At 40.5% G+C, this 18,943-nt stretch overlaps 1 protein-coding gene across 10 annotated transcripts in view; it reads left to right on the top strand.

The window, feature by feature from the left end:
- Positions 1-18,943, top strand: part of NCOA6 (nuclear receptor coactivator 6) — a 90,533-nt gene that overhangs the window by 66,421 nt on the left and 5,169 nt on the right. For 8 of the 10 annotated variants that reach the window (XM_011378302.2, XM_011378300.2, XM_011378297.2 and 5 more), the window contains 5 exons: positions 1,226-1,347; positions 4,422-7,412; positions 10,304-10,372; positions 13,090-13,126; positions 16,268-16,416. In XM_011378302.2, coding sequence (XP_011376604.1) covers positions 1,226-1,347; positions 4,422-7,412; positions 10,304-10,372; positions 13,090-13,126; positions 16,268-16,416 — 3,368 coding nt within the window. The remainder of the gene's footprint in view (positions 1-1,225; positions 1,348-4,421; positions 7,413-10,303; positions 10,373-13,089; positions 13,127-16,267; positions 16,417-18,943) is intronic. The other 2 variants (XM_011378303.2, XM_023522216.1) reach the window with 2 other exon arrangements.

Below are 18,943 nucleotides of genomic sequence, written 5' to 3'. Positions count from 1 at the left end.
TATTTACTGTCTTCATCAGCCTGGAAGAAGGTTGCTTACTTGTTGTGGCTACAGACTGTGAAAAGGGCCTTATACAGCATTGCTCCTAGGAAAGGGAGACAGTAGGTTTAATAAGAAGAGCACCTACTCCCAGCTCTTCTGCTGTCTCACTGGAACTTTTGACTTGTCTCTTATACCTCTCTGGACCTTTGTTTTCTCATCCATAACATGGGATGGTTGGACCAGATACCTGAGTTTTTTTAGCAGTACAATTCTTTGAAAGTAAAGAATACTGTAGAATCCTTGCCTATAATTTGAAGTGAGAAGCGATATAAGAAACAAATTGATACAGACATCTGGGTCTGCTAAGGACCTGCTTCAGGTTCTAAATTTCCATGTGGTGGGGGCTTTTAGAATGAATTAAAGGTGAGACTTCTGAAACTACACAGAATACAATGAGATAAAATATGTCTAAAAGTGGGTGGCCAAGATCAAGGCAAAGGGAACCTAAAGGTAGGAAAGAAAGGTGCATCTTAGGAGTAAGATTACAAACAAAATGAGGGATGTGAACATTCTGGTTCTTTGGGAATGTGGGTATTAATAGATAACATTTTATTCATTTCTTCCCCACTAAAAATTCTAAGCTACACCCAGGTAAAAACAAAAGCATCCCAAAGCCAATGGGGATGTCTGCAAATAACTCACTCTGCAGCAAAATTAATTAGCTTAATTCTGGTATTCTCCATCTTTCTTTTTTCTTACTACCATTTTTGCCAGCCAACCTACGACTTCTTGCCAGGTGTTATGAGTTGATGGAGCCACCACTGTAATAGTCACAAAAAAACAATATGGACTTTGTGTTTGAATTTGATAGCTACACCAGAGGTAGTGTAGTTTCACGGGAACAGTACTTTATAATATTAATAGCCCAAACTATAATCAAATCTTAAAACATCTAAAAGATGGATGATTATGTGAAAGTTATTATATCAGGAATTTATAGAAAGCACTCTGAGTAAATAGCCATGCTATTAGAGTAAGTAGATTTTTAAATTTAATAAAATTGCCAGATTATGTTTATGTCAAATATTGAATATTTTATCAGACTAGAGAGAGGTAAATAATAGTAAGGACGATAATGCAAACAGATTTTAGTTCTTCAGAAATAGGGTAGGGGTTAAGCTAGTTTCATATAATTTTATATAAGTTGAACAGCTTACTCTCAAATGTGTAATTTATTTTTTAGCGCCCCAGATACTCGCCCAGCTGGTCTGGAGGAGGCCGATCAGCAGCCATTGCCTGGTGAACAAGGAATTAACTTGGACAGCTCGGGCCCTAAACTTCCAGAATTTTCAAACCGACCACCAGGTGATAAAATGTTAAAGATTATATACTTGTCATCATTTATACAGCATTACAAGGTTTCTCTTCAAGTAAACAATAGTATATTATTTTGTTTCCTAACTACAGGAAACACTAAGGCCAGCTTAGTGATTTAATGTGTCTAGTATTTGGAAACTTTGCCTTGATAGTAAGTAAAAATTTCAAATATAACTTCCGAAGATGTATATATTCTGCTCAAATTAGTCTTTGTCATTTTAAGTCCTAAGATCAGAATGAAATGTCAATTACCTCTTTATTCTTTTCAGTATCAAGGTTCTAGTTGGCATCAAAGTGGAATAAGGTTAAATGGAAAGGTGTTTTCACTCTAATCCTGCTTGCCTATCTTTCCTGCAGCCTTTCCTACTGGGGCTTTCTCAGAGCAAGAGAACTACCAGGTTTTAAAATAAGATTTTTTTAAATAAGAGTTTTATTATGAATCTTTAAACATAAAAAATATGTGAAAGAGTAATAAAAGAGACATTTGTATACCTACCACCTAACTTAATAATAAATAGGACCAATATTGTTGAAGCCCCCTGGGTTGTACCCCTCTCTGATTATAAAATAATATTACTCTCTAAATGTTAAAAATTATGTTGAAAAGGAAGAAGCTCCCCAAATTCATTCATTCCAACCTAGGTATTATAGAACCAAGGCCAGCTGCCACAATATCTTTATACCTAGTTACTCTTGGCCTGAACAGTGATTTGTAACCTTACTCCCCTGAGATACTGTTGAAGACACAGAAGCCTGTCACATTTAGGCCACTCTCCCTTGTGTGAACAAAGGATTACGCTTTGTTTCTTTCACCTTTTTGGCGTATAAGTGAGAGTGGTGTTATTTTAGGGCTAAACTTTACTCTTAATTTATGTATTTTAAAAATGAATCCAAAAACAAAAAAGTAAGCCCATCATGATGTTAGTAGTTTGTGTTATTTATTACAAATTGTTTGGGCACATCACACTTCCCATCAGTGAGTTGCAGCAACATAGCTGAGGTTGGGAGGTCACTAGTCTTTGGCGGATATGTCTGGAAGGCATTATGAACAGGAAGGTATTCTTCTCCTAGACACATCTGAATTCTCTTATGAATCCTTTGGGTCCTTACACACTTTATTGCTTCCTTTCTACAGTTTGCAAACAGGGAGCCTACAGGCTGAATTTGGCCTACAATGTGTTTGAATTGTCATACAGTATCCTAAACCAAAGGAAAACCTGAATTTAAATGCCTTTAGACAGAGCATTTGCTCTGTGGTTGGACTCTGTCCACAGGATTACTACTTTCTTATACCAGCCCACTTCTTCACTACCAGCCTGGCGCCTAAAGGCATATGAGTTTGCATCTCCTTTTATTGATAAATTTTGTTTTGGGTTATGTTACTTGCACAGTGTGTGTCCTGGCATTCCTTCTCCACCATTCTGTCACAGCAACCCCAATCTGTCCTATCATTAGTGCCCTTTGGACTGCTGCCTCCAGCTTCTGCAACTTTATAGCAGCCCTGCCCTTAACTGCTAATTTTGAGAGGCTGCTATATTGCCTATGCTGCTTTCTTTGGTATTTACTGTACTGTCTGGTGGCCTGATTTTAAAAATAAAGGCATTTGTGTCATAGCCCTTACATCCAGGGGCTTCTACAGAAATTACAATTTTCTTTACATGGGAACCCGAGTTAAACCTCTGGAAATGCCATATGTTATTGCCTTTATAAATGTAAAGAAATTACTTGGGCTCAAACAAAAAAGAATTTTTATAAAATCTTCAAAACTGGATTCTACACATTGCATTCTTTGATGCCATGGAAATCTTTGGCCAGAAGACATTAATTCACTCTTGAGCACAGGGTCTGACCCTATGGATCAGCAGCATTTGGTAGCTGCTCTGTGAAAATCTTGAGCCAGCATTTCTTCCAACTGCCAAGAGCCAACTGTTCTGATTCCTGCACCTTCTTAAAACTTTCTTAATGTATTTTCATGCAACAATGGAATAAATCTAATTCGTGCTGAAAATGTATCCCAGCTAACCACTGAACCAACTTAATTCTTGGTTATTGATCTTTTCATCCTTTCTGCTGATTGTGTAAGGTTTTGATTCTAAATGCCAAGTAAAATCTTCACAAAAGAATATTTGAGATGTTGCCTTCTGCAAATTTATAAGGCATTGTCCCTCAGAGTTCTTTTCTCGAAATTATTCCTTTTTCCTGAGGGCTATGCTTCTGGCTTACTTATTCTCTAATTGTGGATTGATAGAAAATATTGCTCCAAACAGTTTTACATGTAAGAAAGTAAACGAAAATTAATATCCATTAAAAAAAACTTCAGTTCCCTCATTTTATTTTCAGTGTGTATATCAGCTTCTATTAGCTCCTGCTGTTTGTTAAACTGATTTATGTCGGAATTCAGTTGAGTTTCCCCAAAGGATTGGGCCTGAGTGATGCAGCATGGTATGTGGAGCCAGTGGATTGGAATAATTTTAAATCCCCTTTTCTTAAGGAATTGAATAGTAGAATTTTATATTTTACTTCTATTGAAAAAATAAAAAGGCTGTCTTCGATGTTGGCGTTTTCAACAAAATCAAGTCTTAAAAAAATTAATCTGTGCTATCAGAAAAAGTGAATCCTAAATGCTTTACTTCATTCACAAGTACAGTGAGATATTTATGCCTGCATGAGACCCAGTGCTGAGTGGTCAGCTCCTTACTTTGCTGTTGATGGAGTGTTTCTTGTTTTATCTGAATGTGTGTCTGGTATAGACTTGGCCACTTGCAGTGCATAGCACAGAATATCTGTGTATCAGAGTCTTACTACAGTAATGCCTCATTCAGACCCTGAAGACTGAGGAGCTCCAGGTTCATGATGCTTTGCTTTTTGCTTCCTTAAGCAGTGTGCCCTTTGCTTATGTCAAATATTAAGGGCTGCCCCTGCCCCGCTGGGAGCGGGCGTGCCTGAGCTGTTTGTACACAGTCTGTGCCACCTAAATGAGTATTGCTTGGCTATACTCTAAAGGTAGCAAAGCTTTTCTTGCAAAAAAATCTAACTTCCCTGATTTTGGGGACTTGTTTTAGGTTATCCTTCTCAACCAGTTGAACAGAGGCCACTTCAGCAGATGCCTCCTCAGCTCATGCAGCATGTGGCACCCCCACCACAACCACCACAGCAGCAGCCACAGCCACAACTGCCACCGCCACAGCAGCAGCAGCCACCACCTCCCAGTCAGCCACAGTCTCAGCAGCAGCAACAGCAGCAGCAGCAGCAACAAATGATGATGATGCTCATGATGCAGCAGGACCCCAAATCAGTTAGGCTTCCAGTCTCCCAAAATGTCCATCCTCCAAGAGGTCCCCTGAACCCAGATTCCCAGAGAATGCCCATGCAACAGAGTGGCAGTATGCCTGTCATGGTCAGTTTACAAGGACCTGCCTCTGTGCCACCATCACCTGATAAACAAAGAATGCCAATGCCTGTGAATACTCCTTTGGGAAGCAATTCAAGGAAAATAGTGTACCAGGAAAACCCACAGAATCCTTCCAGCTCACCATTGGGAGAGATGTCCTCACTCCCTGAAGCAAGTAGCAGTGAAGTACCATCCATCACAGGAGGCCCAAATAACATGCCTTCACATTTAGTAGTTTCCCAGAATCAGTTAATGATGACGGGGCCCAAACCTGGACCATCACCCCTTTCAGCAACTCAAGGTGCAGCTCCCCAGCAACCCCCTATAAATTCCCTGCCCAGCTCTCACGGCCACCACTTTCCCAATGTGGCTGCTCCAACCCAAACATCAAGGCCTAAAACGCCAAACAGAGCCAGTCCCAGACCCTATTATCCTCAGACACCCAACAACCGCCCTCCCAGCACAGAACCTTCAGAAATTAGTCTATCACCAGAAAGACTCAATGCCTCCATAGCAGGACTCTTTCCCCCACAGATTAATATTCCTTTACCTCCTAGGCCAAATTTAAACAGGGGCTTTGATCAACAGGGCCTAAATCCAACAACTTTGAAGGCCATCGGGCAAGCACCTTCAAATCTTACCATGAATAATCCTTCCAATTTTGCTGCTCCACAAACTCACAAATTAGATTCTGTGGTGGTGAATTCTGGAAAGCAGTCTAATTCTGGAGCAACAAAACGGGCAAGTCCAAGCAACAGTCGCAGGTCTAGTCCTGGGTCCAGCAGGAAAACTACTCCAAGTCCTGGGAGGCAAAATTCAAAAGCCCCTAAACTTAATCTGGCCTCTCAAACAAATGCAGCCCTGTTGCAGAACGTGGAGTTGCCAAGAAATGTGTTGGTCAGTCCCACTCCTTTGGCTAATCCCCCTGTACCCGGGAGCTTTCCTAACAACAGCGGGCTGAATCCTCAGAATCCTGCCATGCCCGTGGCCACCGTGGGGGGCATTCTTGAAGATAACAAGGAGAGCTTGAATGTGCCTCAGGACAGTGATTGCCAGAATTCCCAGGGTAGGAAGGAGCAGGTAAACGTTGAGCTAAAAGCAGTACCTGCCCAAGAAGTTAAAATGGTTGTCTCAGAAGATCAATCTAAAAAGGATGGGCAATCTTCGGATCCTAACAAACTTCCCAGTGTTGAAGAGAACAAAAATTTGGTGTCTCCTGCTATGAGGGAAGCACCAACATCGTTAAGTCAACTTCTTGATAACTCTGGAGCTCCTAATGTGACCATTAAACCCCCTGGGCTTACAGATGTGGAGGTAACACCTCCAGTAGTTTCTGGGGAGGACCTGAAAAAAGCATCTGTCATTCCCACACTGCAGGATCCGTCTTCTTCTAAAGAACCCTCTAATTCCCTAAATTTACCTCACAGTAATGAGCCGTGTTCAACCCTTATACATCCAGAATTGAGTGAGGTCAGTTCTAATGTTGCACCAAGCATCCCTCCAGTAATCTCAAGACCTGTCAGCTCTTCCTCCATTTCCACTCCCTTGCCCCCAAATCAGATAACTGTTTTCGTAACTTCCAATCCCATCACAACTTCAGCTAACACATCAGCAGCTCTGCCAACTCACCTGCAATCTGCATTAATGTCAACAGTTGTCACAATGCCCAATGTGGGTAATAAGGTTATGGTTTCTGAGGGACAGTCAGCTGCTCAGTCTAATGCCCGGCCTCAGTTCATTACACCTGTCTTTATCAATTCATCATCAATAATACAGGTTATGAAAGGATCGCAGCCAAGCACAATTCCTGCAGCCCCACTGACAACCAACTCTGGCTTGATGCCTCCTTCTGTTGCAGTCGTTGGCCCTTTACACATACCTCAGAACATAAAATTTTCTTCTGCTCCTGTACCGCCTAATGTCCCTTCTAGTAGTCCCACTCCCAACATACAGACAGGTCGACCCTTGGTCCTTAACTCACGAGCCACCCCTGTTCAGCTTCCTTCCCCACCTTGTACAACTTCTCCAGTTATCCCTCCTCACCCCCCCGTCCAGCAAGTGAAAGAAGTAAATTCAGATGAGGCTAGTCCTCAGGTGAGCACCTCAGCAGATCAGAGCACTCTGCCCTCTTCACAGTCAACTACTATGGTTTCTCCTCTTTTGACCAATAGTCCAGGCTCCTCTGTCAACCGGCGAAGCCCAGTTTCATCTAGTAAGGGCAAAGGAAAAGTGGACAAAATCGGCCAGATTTTGCTGACCAAGGCATGTAAGAAAGTTACAGGCTCTCTTGAGAAAGGGGAAGAGCAATATGGTGCAGATGGAGAGACTGAAGGCCACGGGCTAGAGACCACAGCTCCAGGGCTCGTGGGAACAGAGCAGTTACCCACAGAGCTGGACAATAAAACCCCAACACCCCCAGCACCCACTCTGCTAAAATTGACTTCTAGCCCTGTGGGCTCAGGCTCCGCCTCAGCAGGACCCAACTTACCTGGCAGTACTCTCCCCACCAGTGTACGCTCAATTGTAACCACCCTGGTACCCTCTGAGCTCATCTCCGCGGCACCAACCACTAAAAATCATGTTGGCATAGCATCTGATCCACTTGCGGGTGGCCTAGTGGAGGAAAAGGTGGGATCCCATCCAGAGCTTCTACCCAGCATAGGTATGTACTTGGGCCTGGCATCATCTCCTCCTGTCTGTTTTTTGATGACTTATCCCACAAGAGAAAGCATGACTCCTTTTCTACTTGGAGGAAGAAAAATGGGCTAAATGTCAATAGTGATGTTCCACTTATTGGAAGTACATTGGGAAATACACTTTTTAAAATCTCCTGTTAGGTTTACATTGAATGACATGGTCCTGAAAAATGATATCCCTTTCATTTACGTAGTTTTTCATTTTACAAGGAAGCCTTTTTAGATACCTTATCTTCTGTCATCTTTATACCAAACCATGTTAGGTAGCCCTAACTTCATTCTGTGGGTGAGTAGATTGAAGCTTGGAGAAGTTCAGTATTCGTTCAGATTGTATTCTGTGAACGTCCAGTCGACATTGTCCCTTAAATGTGAACAGCAGCTTCTGTGTGGGTTCTCCTTACCACGATAGAGACTTGGCTCTCAGCAGTTTCAGAGCAGGCTTCTCATAGCTTCTTCCTCACTGTACCCTATCCCAGGGACTATTGCCGCCTGACTGGCTTCTCCAAAGGAGAGCTTTCCAGAAAATCAGGTTTCATGATAATAGACAGGGGAGGAGCAAAGTGATTGAGAGACAAATAGGCTTGGGCTGGTATCACAGCACCAGCATTTACTTGCTATGTGGGATTAGCCAAGTTACTTGGCCACTCCAAAATTTGGTTTCCTCCTTTGTAATATGGGGATAATAATAGTTGTAAAAATTCAATGAGATAATGTGTGTAACATGCTTAGCACAAGACTGGAACGTGGTGATCATTTGATAAAAAGTAAAAAAATTATTACCAGTTTTTTTAATGCAATCTTTTTGTAAATTAGCCCATTTCATGTACGCATATCTAGTTCAGCTTATTTCCTATGTACTGTTAAGGTGGCCTAATGATGGACACATAGGTATCCTTACACCTCCCCTCCATTCATTCCTTCACATTCTTTCTCCCTTCCCCCCGCCCCACACGTTCTTCTTTCCATGAGGCTTAAGTGGTGCAGAAACTCTTACTTCCCTAGAGTAGATCAGTCATACACTACCAAAGCTAGGAAGTACCTTTACTGTGTCCTAGACCAGCTAATAGTACCTATCTTGTTTATGCAACTAAAATGCTTCAAGTCCTACCTGAGTAGTAAGCACCCAGCGAGAGGAAGGCAGAAAGAACACAGGCTTCAGGATAAGATCCGAGTTCAAATTCTAGCTCCACTGATTACCAATTGCTTTTGGATAAATTCCTTAACCTCTTGTAAGCCATGTACTTAACCTGTAAATTGGAGATTGTAATTCCTACCTCCCAGAATTTATGCAGAAAATTCAGTGAAAGAGCTTAGCACAAAGTGGCCAGCATACTGCCTCACACAGAGCTCTGGAAAGGTTAATTCCCCTTCCTTCTGCCTCTTCATTTGATGCTAGAGATACAGGGAGGATTTCACTGCCCTTGCAGGAGACAGAGCCTTCACAGGGCTGGGTGCTTAGGTTTCTTGTTCTAGTTCTATTGATGTAGGTGAGCCGTAAGAAATAAAAAGCAACCTGGTATGACTTAATTAAATATATTCTCTGCTATTAAATGTTTCCATTCTATTTCCTTTCAGGAAACTTTTCCCTCAGGTACCAAGAGAATAATGATGGAGTGATTAGAAAATATTTTTATCTGGATCATATATAATTCTAGAGAAATAAGTGAGCCTTGGGGACATGAATCAGCAGTTGGAAAAAAATCTCAATGTTAGCTAAGATTGTTTCCATTCTTTTTCAAGGGGCTTCTGTGCTTTAACCTGAAACTGTGAAACCAATACTGGAGTTAAAAGTTGGAGTCAAGGTGTAGTTTTAAGCCTTATCAGATAAGCATCCAAAATAAATTCTTAACACAAATGCATTATTGACTTCTTACTAAGTAGGGAGAGAGGTCTATAAAATTCACAATTTCCATGAGAGGGTTAAACTTATTGTTGTAGAATTTAGGATGTTAGACTAAAGCGTCAGAATGAGAGGACATACTCTTGAATGACTGGCATATCTATGCCCTTAATCTTTATGATCCAAGAAGTTTCCATTTTAGAGTATATTGTATATTCTGTTCCATTCGTCTTCAAGGGCCTAAGTCCTCTCCTTCAAAGATTATATTTCTCTCTTTAATTTCCCTTCAGATTTCTCAACCTAGAATTGATCTCCTATACTTTGGACTCCTGTAGCACTTTATGAATGTCCTTCATATAACATCACAGTGCAGTCCAGCATACCACATGTGTGTATCTTATTTTCAATACTAGATTGAGTTCCCAATGGGCAGGAAAGATGTAATTTGATCTGTAAGGATGCTCAGCACAGTGCCTTACCCTTATTAAGTTTTTAGTACCTGTTAGAAAAGTAAATGACATATCGAATTGATTTGTTCAGTATGAATTGAATACCTGCTTTATGCTCATCATTCTTGCCAGGTGCTGTAGAAAAACACAAAATAAATTATGATTGATTTCAAGTCTCAATCTGGGTAGTCTTTAGAGGGATGAGACAGAATTTGTTAAATGGTAAGATGAATGATGTAATTGTTTCTCTGAAGTGGTTCAGGTTGCCTACTAAGGTATGGTTTTGGGTTTTTTAGAGACTGGACAACTTGACCCCAAGAAGCAAAAATTATGAGCTGTTCTCATGGTCACCTCCTTCCTTGAGCTTTGTACACACCAGAAGGAAAAACAAATACCTTTACTGGTAGTCTTTATTACTGAGTGTTATAGTAGTTAATTTTTTAAGTAAATTTTGAAATATACCCTTAGAGGGCAGTATATTTCAGCAGTTACTTAGCCCTTGATTCAGTCAGTGCTTTCTGTTTTGTTTAGAAAATAAAAGGCCTGTATTTTTTTTTTCTTGCCTTAGCCCCTTCACAGAGTTTAGTTCCAAAGGAAACTCCAGCTACAGCACTGCAGGGGTCTGTTACCAGACCAGGTAAGGCACACTTTGGAGAAACTCTAGGAATGGAATGGGTTACATGTGAAGGAACCGTGGCTATACTCAGTGAGCTAAGAAATGGCTGAAACTTTCTTATCTGTTTGCTTCAGAGCAGATTTTGGTTGAGTGGCAGAGCTTGTGCGGTACTATTTGAGGTTATTTTCCTCCTGACCAGCTTGCTTCCTTATGCATTCCTGGTGTCAGCCAGGGAACTCAAGAAGGGCATCTTAGTGCCCATTGTCTGTCTGCCATACAGCCATGGATGACTTCCATTGCAAAGTTTGCCCTATTCCATAACCCTGGAACCTATAGCTGGCAGCTGACTGACTGGCATATGGTAACTCACTGGGGTAGCAAGTGTTACTGCACTAAGATAGTAGTTGTATTATTATGATAGGAGTGGAGGCTTGTTCCGAGAACCTCTGCTACAGTGAGGTAGCCATTCCTCCAAGGAGATAAGAGTCATTTCAGCCATCTCTGGATGGCATTAAGTTTCTTCCCATGACCAAGATATTGTAAATAGCACTAGGAGTGGTGTTTCTGGAAGGTGGAGTCCATAGTAATCTGACAAATAACTGCTGTGGCATGCTGGGTCTCAGCTCTGAACACATGAGGATTGATCTTGATGGCAATAACAGCACTGCCTTCGTAAATGAGACTGCCGAAGCAGATAAATGTCATAGATTTGTTACAGTTTAGTCTTGCCTGGGTCATTGTCACTATAGGTCATTGGAGGGGTACAAAAAAATGAAGTATGACTGCTTTCCACAAGGATGTTAGAGTCTCATTTACAGTACAGTTTACACACTTGACAAAAATTTTCAGCAAAAAACAACAGTACAGTCAGGTTTAATATTGTGAGGCTAAGCAATAACTTGTGATTATATTTAAACCTTACTCAGAGAGCTGTTCCTATGCGATGGATAGGACTTTCTACTGCATACTCTTTGGATAAAATCAGGCCTCTGAAAAGAATAGGCAAGCAAACAACCATTTCAGCTACCCAGATTCTTAGCATCAACTGCCCACATGATATCTGGCATTGGTAGGAATGGAGCAAATTATTCAAAGAAGGGTTTAGCTAGTAAAACTCATTTTTGAAGAGAAAAAGAGCAACTTAAAGGGAAAGAGAATTCCATTTTCTTTTCTAGCTCTTTACTAAAGAAAATGGACTTTACCATATCATATGTCCTCCTCAGAGTAATTGGCCAAAGAATCTTGTTCCTTTTAAAAGTTTTAATTAATTGACTCTCCTTAAAATACCCCCCAAACCACTGATTGCCTTCACCAAACCCCTTTGTTCTTGACTTACAGGAATTAACTATGATAGTGTTAAAAGTCTCAAAAGCATTGAATTTTATTCCAAAAGAGTAAGCTAATTAAGATTTTTTATAATCACCCTCTTTTGGCTTGAGCCATTTTCATATTTGAGCACATGTTACCTGAGTTTCTTTGCTGCAGCAGAGCCAGCAAGGCAGCACAAACTCCATGAGTTGGTATCTGTTTCTTGGGAAGGGGTTTCCATGTAATATGGGTTAGAAATGGGGAGGTAAATAGCAGATGAGAAGCAAGGATTCTCTTCTGCCAGCATTATGCATTAAAGGCAGAGTAGTTCAGCCTCCTCGCATGAAGGCTCGTCAACATGAGCACCATAGCAACAGTAATAATAGCTAATATTGAGTTATTACTAAGCGCCATGTGCACTAGATTTTTATATGTTTATTTCATTTAATCTTTTTAACTTTGAAGTGGGCTTTAAAGGAAATTGTCAGATGAGGCATTGAGTACAGAGAGGCCAAGTAATTTGCTCAAGGTCACATGGCTAATAAGTACTAAGGTCAAAATTTTAATGCAGGGACTCTGGCTTCATTTCCTTCAAAGAGATTACCATATAATCAGTAGAGTATATTACACATGTACACTGAGTCTGAGGCGCTGAATTCCCCTAAAAGCAGGGAAAGTACAGGTATGGGCTGTGGAAGACCAGAGTCAGGAGATATCACTGCTGTCTGGTGTTTCAGGGAAGCCTTTTAGAAAAGATGGAACTACCTAAAAGCACATAGTGGAAGAAGATATTTTTCTGCGGGTATAAGGTAAACCCATAGAATGCTCTTTAAAGCAAACCCTGCTAGACAAATTACTGAGCTTTTCTTTTTTAAGAAGGCATTGCTGGAAGGTTGATGGAAGAGAGGAGCATAATGGGGTCTGTAGGCGATATCTCAAAGCAAAGCAGTCTGCCCTCTAAAACTCAGTGTACAAGTCCTTTGGAGGAGAATGCATTCTTGATAGATGTTTAAGACATATTGGTAGATTACTGTCTTTTTTTAAAAATGTGTCAAGAGGGTGGGAGATATTTTAAGAATGAAAACAATCTCTTCTACATGAGAGGAAGAGGCTTATTTTACTAACCTAGTTATAGCTCAGTGAAATATGAACCAGGCAGTATGAATTTAGTTCTGTTGCTCCAAACAGGATTATTTCATAGTGTGGAGTAGAAATAAAAATAGACCAAGTAAGTGTCTTATGCCCAGACAACTGAGTTGTGTCTGTGCCAGTTCTGTCTCTATACCATGTAGGGTGAGGACCTTGCTGGACACAAAGAGATGTTAGCCAAAATAGGGTATTCAGAATTCTCTTAGACACCTCGCTTCTCCCTGTGAACATGTACAACAGACACTTCCACACCTCATTTCTGTCTTCTGTATTTTTTACAGAACTCGAGGCAAATGCTGCCATAGTCTCTGGACAAAGGTAAGATGATCATTTCTGCAGACTTAGCATGAATATAGCATAAGCCTCTTTGAAGGGTATCCGCTTTCTCAGCCTTTAAACCTCTCCTCACCTTGTCCTTTTCCTTCACTCTTTGCACCAGTCTGTTTTTCCTGCTAAAGTAGGAAGCTGTCACGAGTCCGAAACCCTTAGAGATGACATTTTTCTTAATAAAACTTAGTGGCTAAGTTGCTACTTTTCATGATGGTTTGAAAACTAAATGAGATAACATGTTCAGCACTTAGCATAGTTAGTAAATAGTAAATGTTCAAGATATAGAGGCTGTTACTATCATACTCGTTAATAGTCCTTGAAACACCTTTTGAAGTACAGCTGTTTGATCCTCAAGGTAGAAAAGAAAGCCAGGCGGAGTCTGACCCCAAAACCCATGCTTTTTCTGTTATACTATGCTATCCCACATAACCCAACAAAATGAAATACAACTATGGCTTCAACCTTGTTAGCCCCACAGAAAGGAGTTTTATTTTCCAAAAGTCATTTCTTTTTTAGTGTAGAAATGCGTTAGATAAAGAATTTCTCATATTTGTACATCAACTTTGTAAAACAGGTTCACAGTCATTTTCGCATTTAATTCTCATATCAGCCCTGTGAAGTGATAATAACAGGCAGCATTTATATGAGTGCTATTCCATACCATGCAGTAGGCTTCAAGCTCCCTAGGTGTATTATCTCATTTACTTTTCGCAGTGTCTATTAGGAAAGTAAATTCTGTCTTAGAGATAAGGAACCTAAAGCTCAGAAAGGTTAACTAAAAGCCCAAGGCCATTGATTTAGTAAATGGCGAAGCCGAGGTTCAAACCCAGGCCTTCTGACTCCATAGCCCTTACGCTTCAGTAATGTATTGCAACAGACAAGATGGGGATTTATAAATCAAAAATCCGAAGCTTAGAGAGAATTAAATATCATGGCCAGTAAATGCACACTAAGACGTGATCCGTGTTCTTCTGACTCCAAATTCATTGCTATTTCAACTACAGTACTCTGCCTGTCTAGTTTTATTGGGATTGGACTAATAATTGAATTCATTTGTACTTCTCAAGCATACACCACCCATATGGCTAGAGAAAGAAGATAATCAGACCAAAAAAAAAAAAACCCTGTGGGGTGTTTGTTTCTAGAGCTACCTGAACATTGACCATATAAACACCAGGACAGTATTGCTGTGGCTTTTTTTTTTTTTTTTGCCAGGAGAAAGAAGTACTTCTGTTAGGAATCTTCCTTCCTAAGAGGCTTTGACCATTTTCTGGGCTCACAGCCAGAAAGCCATCCTCACCACCTCTAAAAGGATGTGTAAATCCCCTGATTTGTAATTCCACCTCAGCTCCAGCTTCACCTCTCCTTGACCTGCCTTGGCTTGTGGGGCAGTTGTTTCATATAAAGCTAGGGTAGTGAACAAGGTAACCACATTCCCAGCCACGGTGCCACTAACGAAGGGTCCTCTGGCAGGAGTGAGCAGTGGAGGGGTGGGGATAGTTGATAGTCAGGCCATAGTTCATGCCCTTAAGGAGCTCACAATCTAGTGGAAGTCGTAAGACATTAAAGTAAAACAAGGTGTATAGTCTGATGGGTTCTGTAGAATGCCAGATACAGACTGTGAAAACACAGAAGCGACAACTTCCCAGAGGAAGCATTGCTTTGACCAGTTTGTTTTGTTTTATTTTGTTGTATTTTTTTGTTTCAGTTCTATGCCTTACCAGCAAATTTAACTAGCTTCTTTTTTTTCCTGATAATTTTAACATGAATTTTTTATACCATGAAAGTAGGAAAAGTTTATTAAATAAAACTTTAAATTCAGGTCAGAAAATTACAAAGAAAAAAATTACCAGTAAACCAGTGTTCCTACAACTTAGTAATATTCAGTATGTATATTTTAGTTCATCTTCTAGTCCTTGTGTACAGATAGAATGTTTTATATATAAACACTATAATTAATATATTTTGTGATATCCAGTATATAGTGTTTACATATAAATACTATACATTATACGCACATGTATCTCACACCCATTCATTCATGCATGGTTACATATATACTCAGTATATATTATAACGAAAATGGGATTATATGATTCATAATGTTGGTAACATGATATCATGAACAATATTTGTCATTAAATAATGTTTACATGTTTTTCATGACTATATATTATGTGCAATAATTTAGTGAACTAATTTATTGTTAAACATTTAGGTCTTCTCTTTTCATTAGTATGAATAAAATGCTTTGACATCTTTGTATGTCATTAGAGCTCTGTAAAAAGATCTATTTCCTTAGGCATCTAGAAATGGAATTGCTGAGCCAGAGGATTACACCAGTGTTTCTCAGCCTCAGCATTATTGCAGTTTAGATCAGATAATTCTTTGGGCGGGGGAGCTGTCTTACACATTATAAGACGTTCAGTGGCATTTCTGGTAGATGCCACTATGAGATAGCTAGTAGCATCTCCCCCCCCAACTCGAGTCATGACAATAAAAAATGTCTCCAGACATTGCTAAATGTCCCCTGGGAGACAAAACCATCCCCTTTTGAGAACCACGGGGATACACAGTTTACACTTCATCAGGATTTTTGCCTCTATACCCTCAGTAATACTGGATATTACCAATTTAAACTCTGCATACTAAAAAAGGCGATTAATATACTCTACTCATCAGTGTATTGTGAATATATTCCCATGTATATTCTTCTGTAATGTGACTTGTAATAAGCCGTTATCCAACTACACCAGGTTCATAATAAATGCCAGTATATGTTAGTAATTTCCTGGATTTTAGGTACTGTGAATTTTTGAAGGGGAATATTATTATCTTAGGAAAATGGGTGAGGAAGTTGGGGGATTTTTGTGTGAAATTCTTAATGTCTTTTTCCTGTTTTTCCACAATTTCACCAGCATTATGCTTTAGTACTTTATTTTTATTAATGTAACAAGTTTGACTCACTTTTAAATTGTCAGTAACATAGAAGGTAATTGTGCTCATCGTCCCAGGGTGGAATGACTATGTAGTTCTCCTGCCTTATGAATGAAACTCTATCTGAAGGACCCATTTTTGTGTGACTTGATTTCCTTACCTCCTTGGAAACTTTGCGCTTCTCTCTGTCAGCAATGAGCCCAAAGAGATCATTGAAAAGTCCAAAACCCCAAGCCGGAGAAACTCCCGAACTGAAGAGCCAACTGTGGCTTCTGAAAGTGTGGAAAACGGACATCGGAAGCGATCTTCTCGGCCTGCTTCAGCCTCCAGCTCTTCTAAAGGTTAGCAGTGGGATGTGGGTGCTACTTGTAGGTCAACTAGAAGAATAGGGTCCTTATCATAGTAACAGAGGACTTCATCCTTTATCTTTGCTTCTGTTCCTTAAGTTTGTCAAGTTGCTTAGACTTCTACTACTTGTTTGGTCCTTCCTTTATTTGTTAGTTCATTTAACTTTTTGTCTTCTATGAGTGTACACTAGATCAGCAAGCACTGTTGGAAAAAAGAACATAACAGGGTGGATTGATTCATTATTACCACTTCAGATAGGTCCTCAATAATGGGGCCCAGCCATCTTCCTCTGTTTCTGTAGTCAACTCTCTTTTCCCACTCTCTACTGTTTTTAAACCTCTGGTCCCTACTTTCTCCCCTCTCTCTCAGCAGAGACTCTTACCTCTTCACCGAGAAAATAGAACTCCCTCAACTCTCACTACGAAGACATAAACTACCAGTTTCCGCCTTTGCTCCTACTATAATAGAGCAAGTAACCCTCCTCGAGTCGAAGGCCAGTTCCTCCACTTGTACCTTTGATCCTATCATCTCTGACCTTCTCAGGAACCTTACACTACCAGTTTTTTCTTCTCTGTTGACTGCTGCCCTTGGCTTCTGTGACCCAGAGCTCTCAGTAGTTTTCTGTCCACTTCTCTTGACTGCTCCTTCTCAATGTGTGTACTCAGACATGAGATGTTGGCCTTCCTCCAACTTCAATTCTGAGTTGCCTTTTTTCTTCAAATTATATTTTCTCTTTAACTGATCTCATTCATGCTCCCCCCTTCTTTAGTTATAACCTTTCACAGATGACTCAGGAATTTGTATTTTTATTACAGACCTCTAGAGATCTTAAACAACTATATGTACATTCTCAAAGTCAACATGTCTGAAAACGGACTTGTGATTTTTCACCTGCAATGTTAGGTCCTCTTCCATTGCTCCCATCTCAGTGGATGGCACCACCATCTGTCCATTAGGCAAGTCCTCCTTGGCACCTCTCTACCTCACCCTCACATCCATCACAAAAAGCTGACAATTTTATCTTAAGTGGGCCAAATTCATCAACTTTTCCCTATCTTCACTACTATCCTAGCTTAAAACCCTTCAGTGATTTACCATTATAATTAGAATTAAAGTCTAAAAGTGTCAACATGGACCACAAGTTTCTGTGTGATCTGAGCCCTGTTAGCCTCTCTCAGCCTCATCTGACTTCCCTCAGCAACTCAGACATACCGTCCTTATCCCTCTCATCACTAGCCTGTGTATATGTTATACCTATTGTAGGGAGTGTTCTTCCTCCTTCCTTCCTCTCTCCTCCTTAACATCTTTCTCTTCCTGTTTATCTTCGTCCAGTTATCACTGCTGTGAGGAATCCTAACACCATGTTCTTCTTCTTCATAACACCGTGGTTGTAACTTTTATGTCTATGTATGTGATAGGTAATTAATTTTTATACTCTCTTAGGGTAGAAGAAATCTAGTTTTACTCACCACTGTATCTGTGGTGGTGCCTAGTATGGGGCCTAATATGAAGAGGTATACAATCAGTAATTATTAGAGTAATGATTATCTATCAAATATACATTAAGTACTTACTACATGCCAGGCTCTGGCAATATAATGAAAAGACAAAATCTCTCTCCTTATCATACTAATTACAGTTGGCCCTACACAGGTGTAAACTGTGTAGGTCCATTATATGTGGATTTTTTTATACAGTTGGCTGTCTGTATCCCAGAGTTTTCACCTTTGCAGATTCAACCAACTACAGAGTGAAATTTCAACCTGTAGATGGGAATCTGCAGATGCGGAGGTCCAACATAAGTTATACGATTTTTGACTGCACTGGCTTGGCACCCCTAACTCCTACATTGTTCAAGGGTCTGCTGTATATGCCAACGTGAAAGACACTCTTAATACAGTGCGCTAAATGTTAAATGCTGTTATAGCAAAATTACATGGTACTATAGGAGCACAAAGTGGGATGCTTCACTCCTCTGCCAAATCAGAGAAGCCTTTCTGGAGAAAATGATATTTAAGCTGAGACCTGAAAAATGAGGAGGCATTATCCAGACTATGAGGGTTGGACGGAGTAGCCTAGGCAAAAGGTACAGCATGTGCAAAGGCCCCAGTTGGAGGGAGGGCATGATACTTCATCCTCTCCAGAAATGTACTGAGCTTGAGTAGCTCAGGTTGGGCAAGAGCTGGGATCCTGGCCAAATGCCTGACATGAGCAAGGTTGCTGAGAAACAGTCAAATACCACTGGGATGCCAGGCTGAAGACCAGGGCAAATTGTGGTTCACCAACACCACACACCAGACACTGACCTGAGAACTCAGCTGTCATTGGCAGGTCATGTTTCTGGGCAGGAATTTCATTATGAGTCACAAGAGCCCCTGGGAATAGACCACAGGTATGCGATCATATATAGGTAAAGCAGAGGTGTAGAAGTCACCTTACTTCAGCCTGCCAGAAAGTGAAGGGAGAAGTTGGGAAGGGCCTTCTTTCCTCTCCAGGCATATTGTATACACCACAGGCAGG

This window comes from Pteropus vampyrus, unplaced genomic scaffold (genome assembly GCF_000151845.1).
Source record: "Pteropus vampyrus isolate Shadow unplaced genomic scaffold, Pvam_2.0 Scaffold336, whole genome shotgun sequence".
Classification (NCBI taxonomy): domain Eukaryota; kingdom Metazoa; phylum Chordata; class Mammalia; order Chiroptera; family Pteropodidae; genus Pteropus; species Pteropus vampyrus.
Note: the sequence above shows the minus strand (reverse complement) of the source record. Positions and strands in the feature narration are given on the sequence as shown.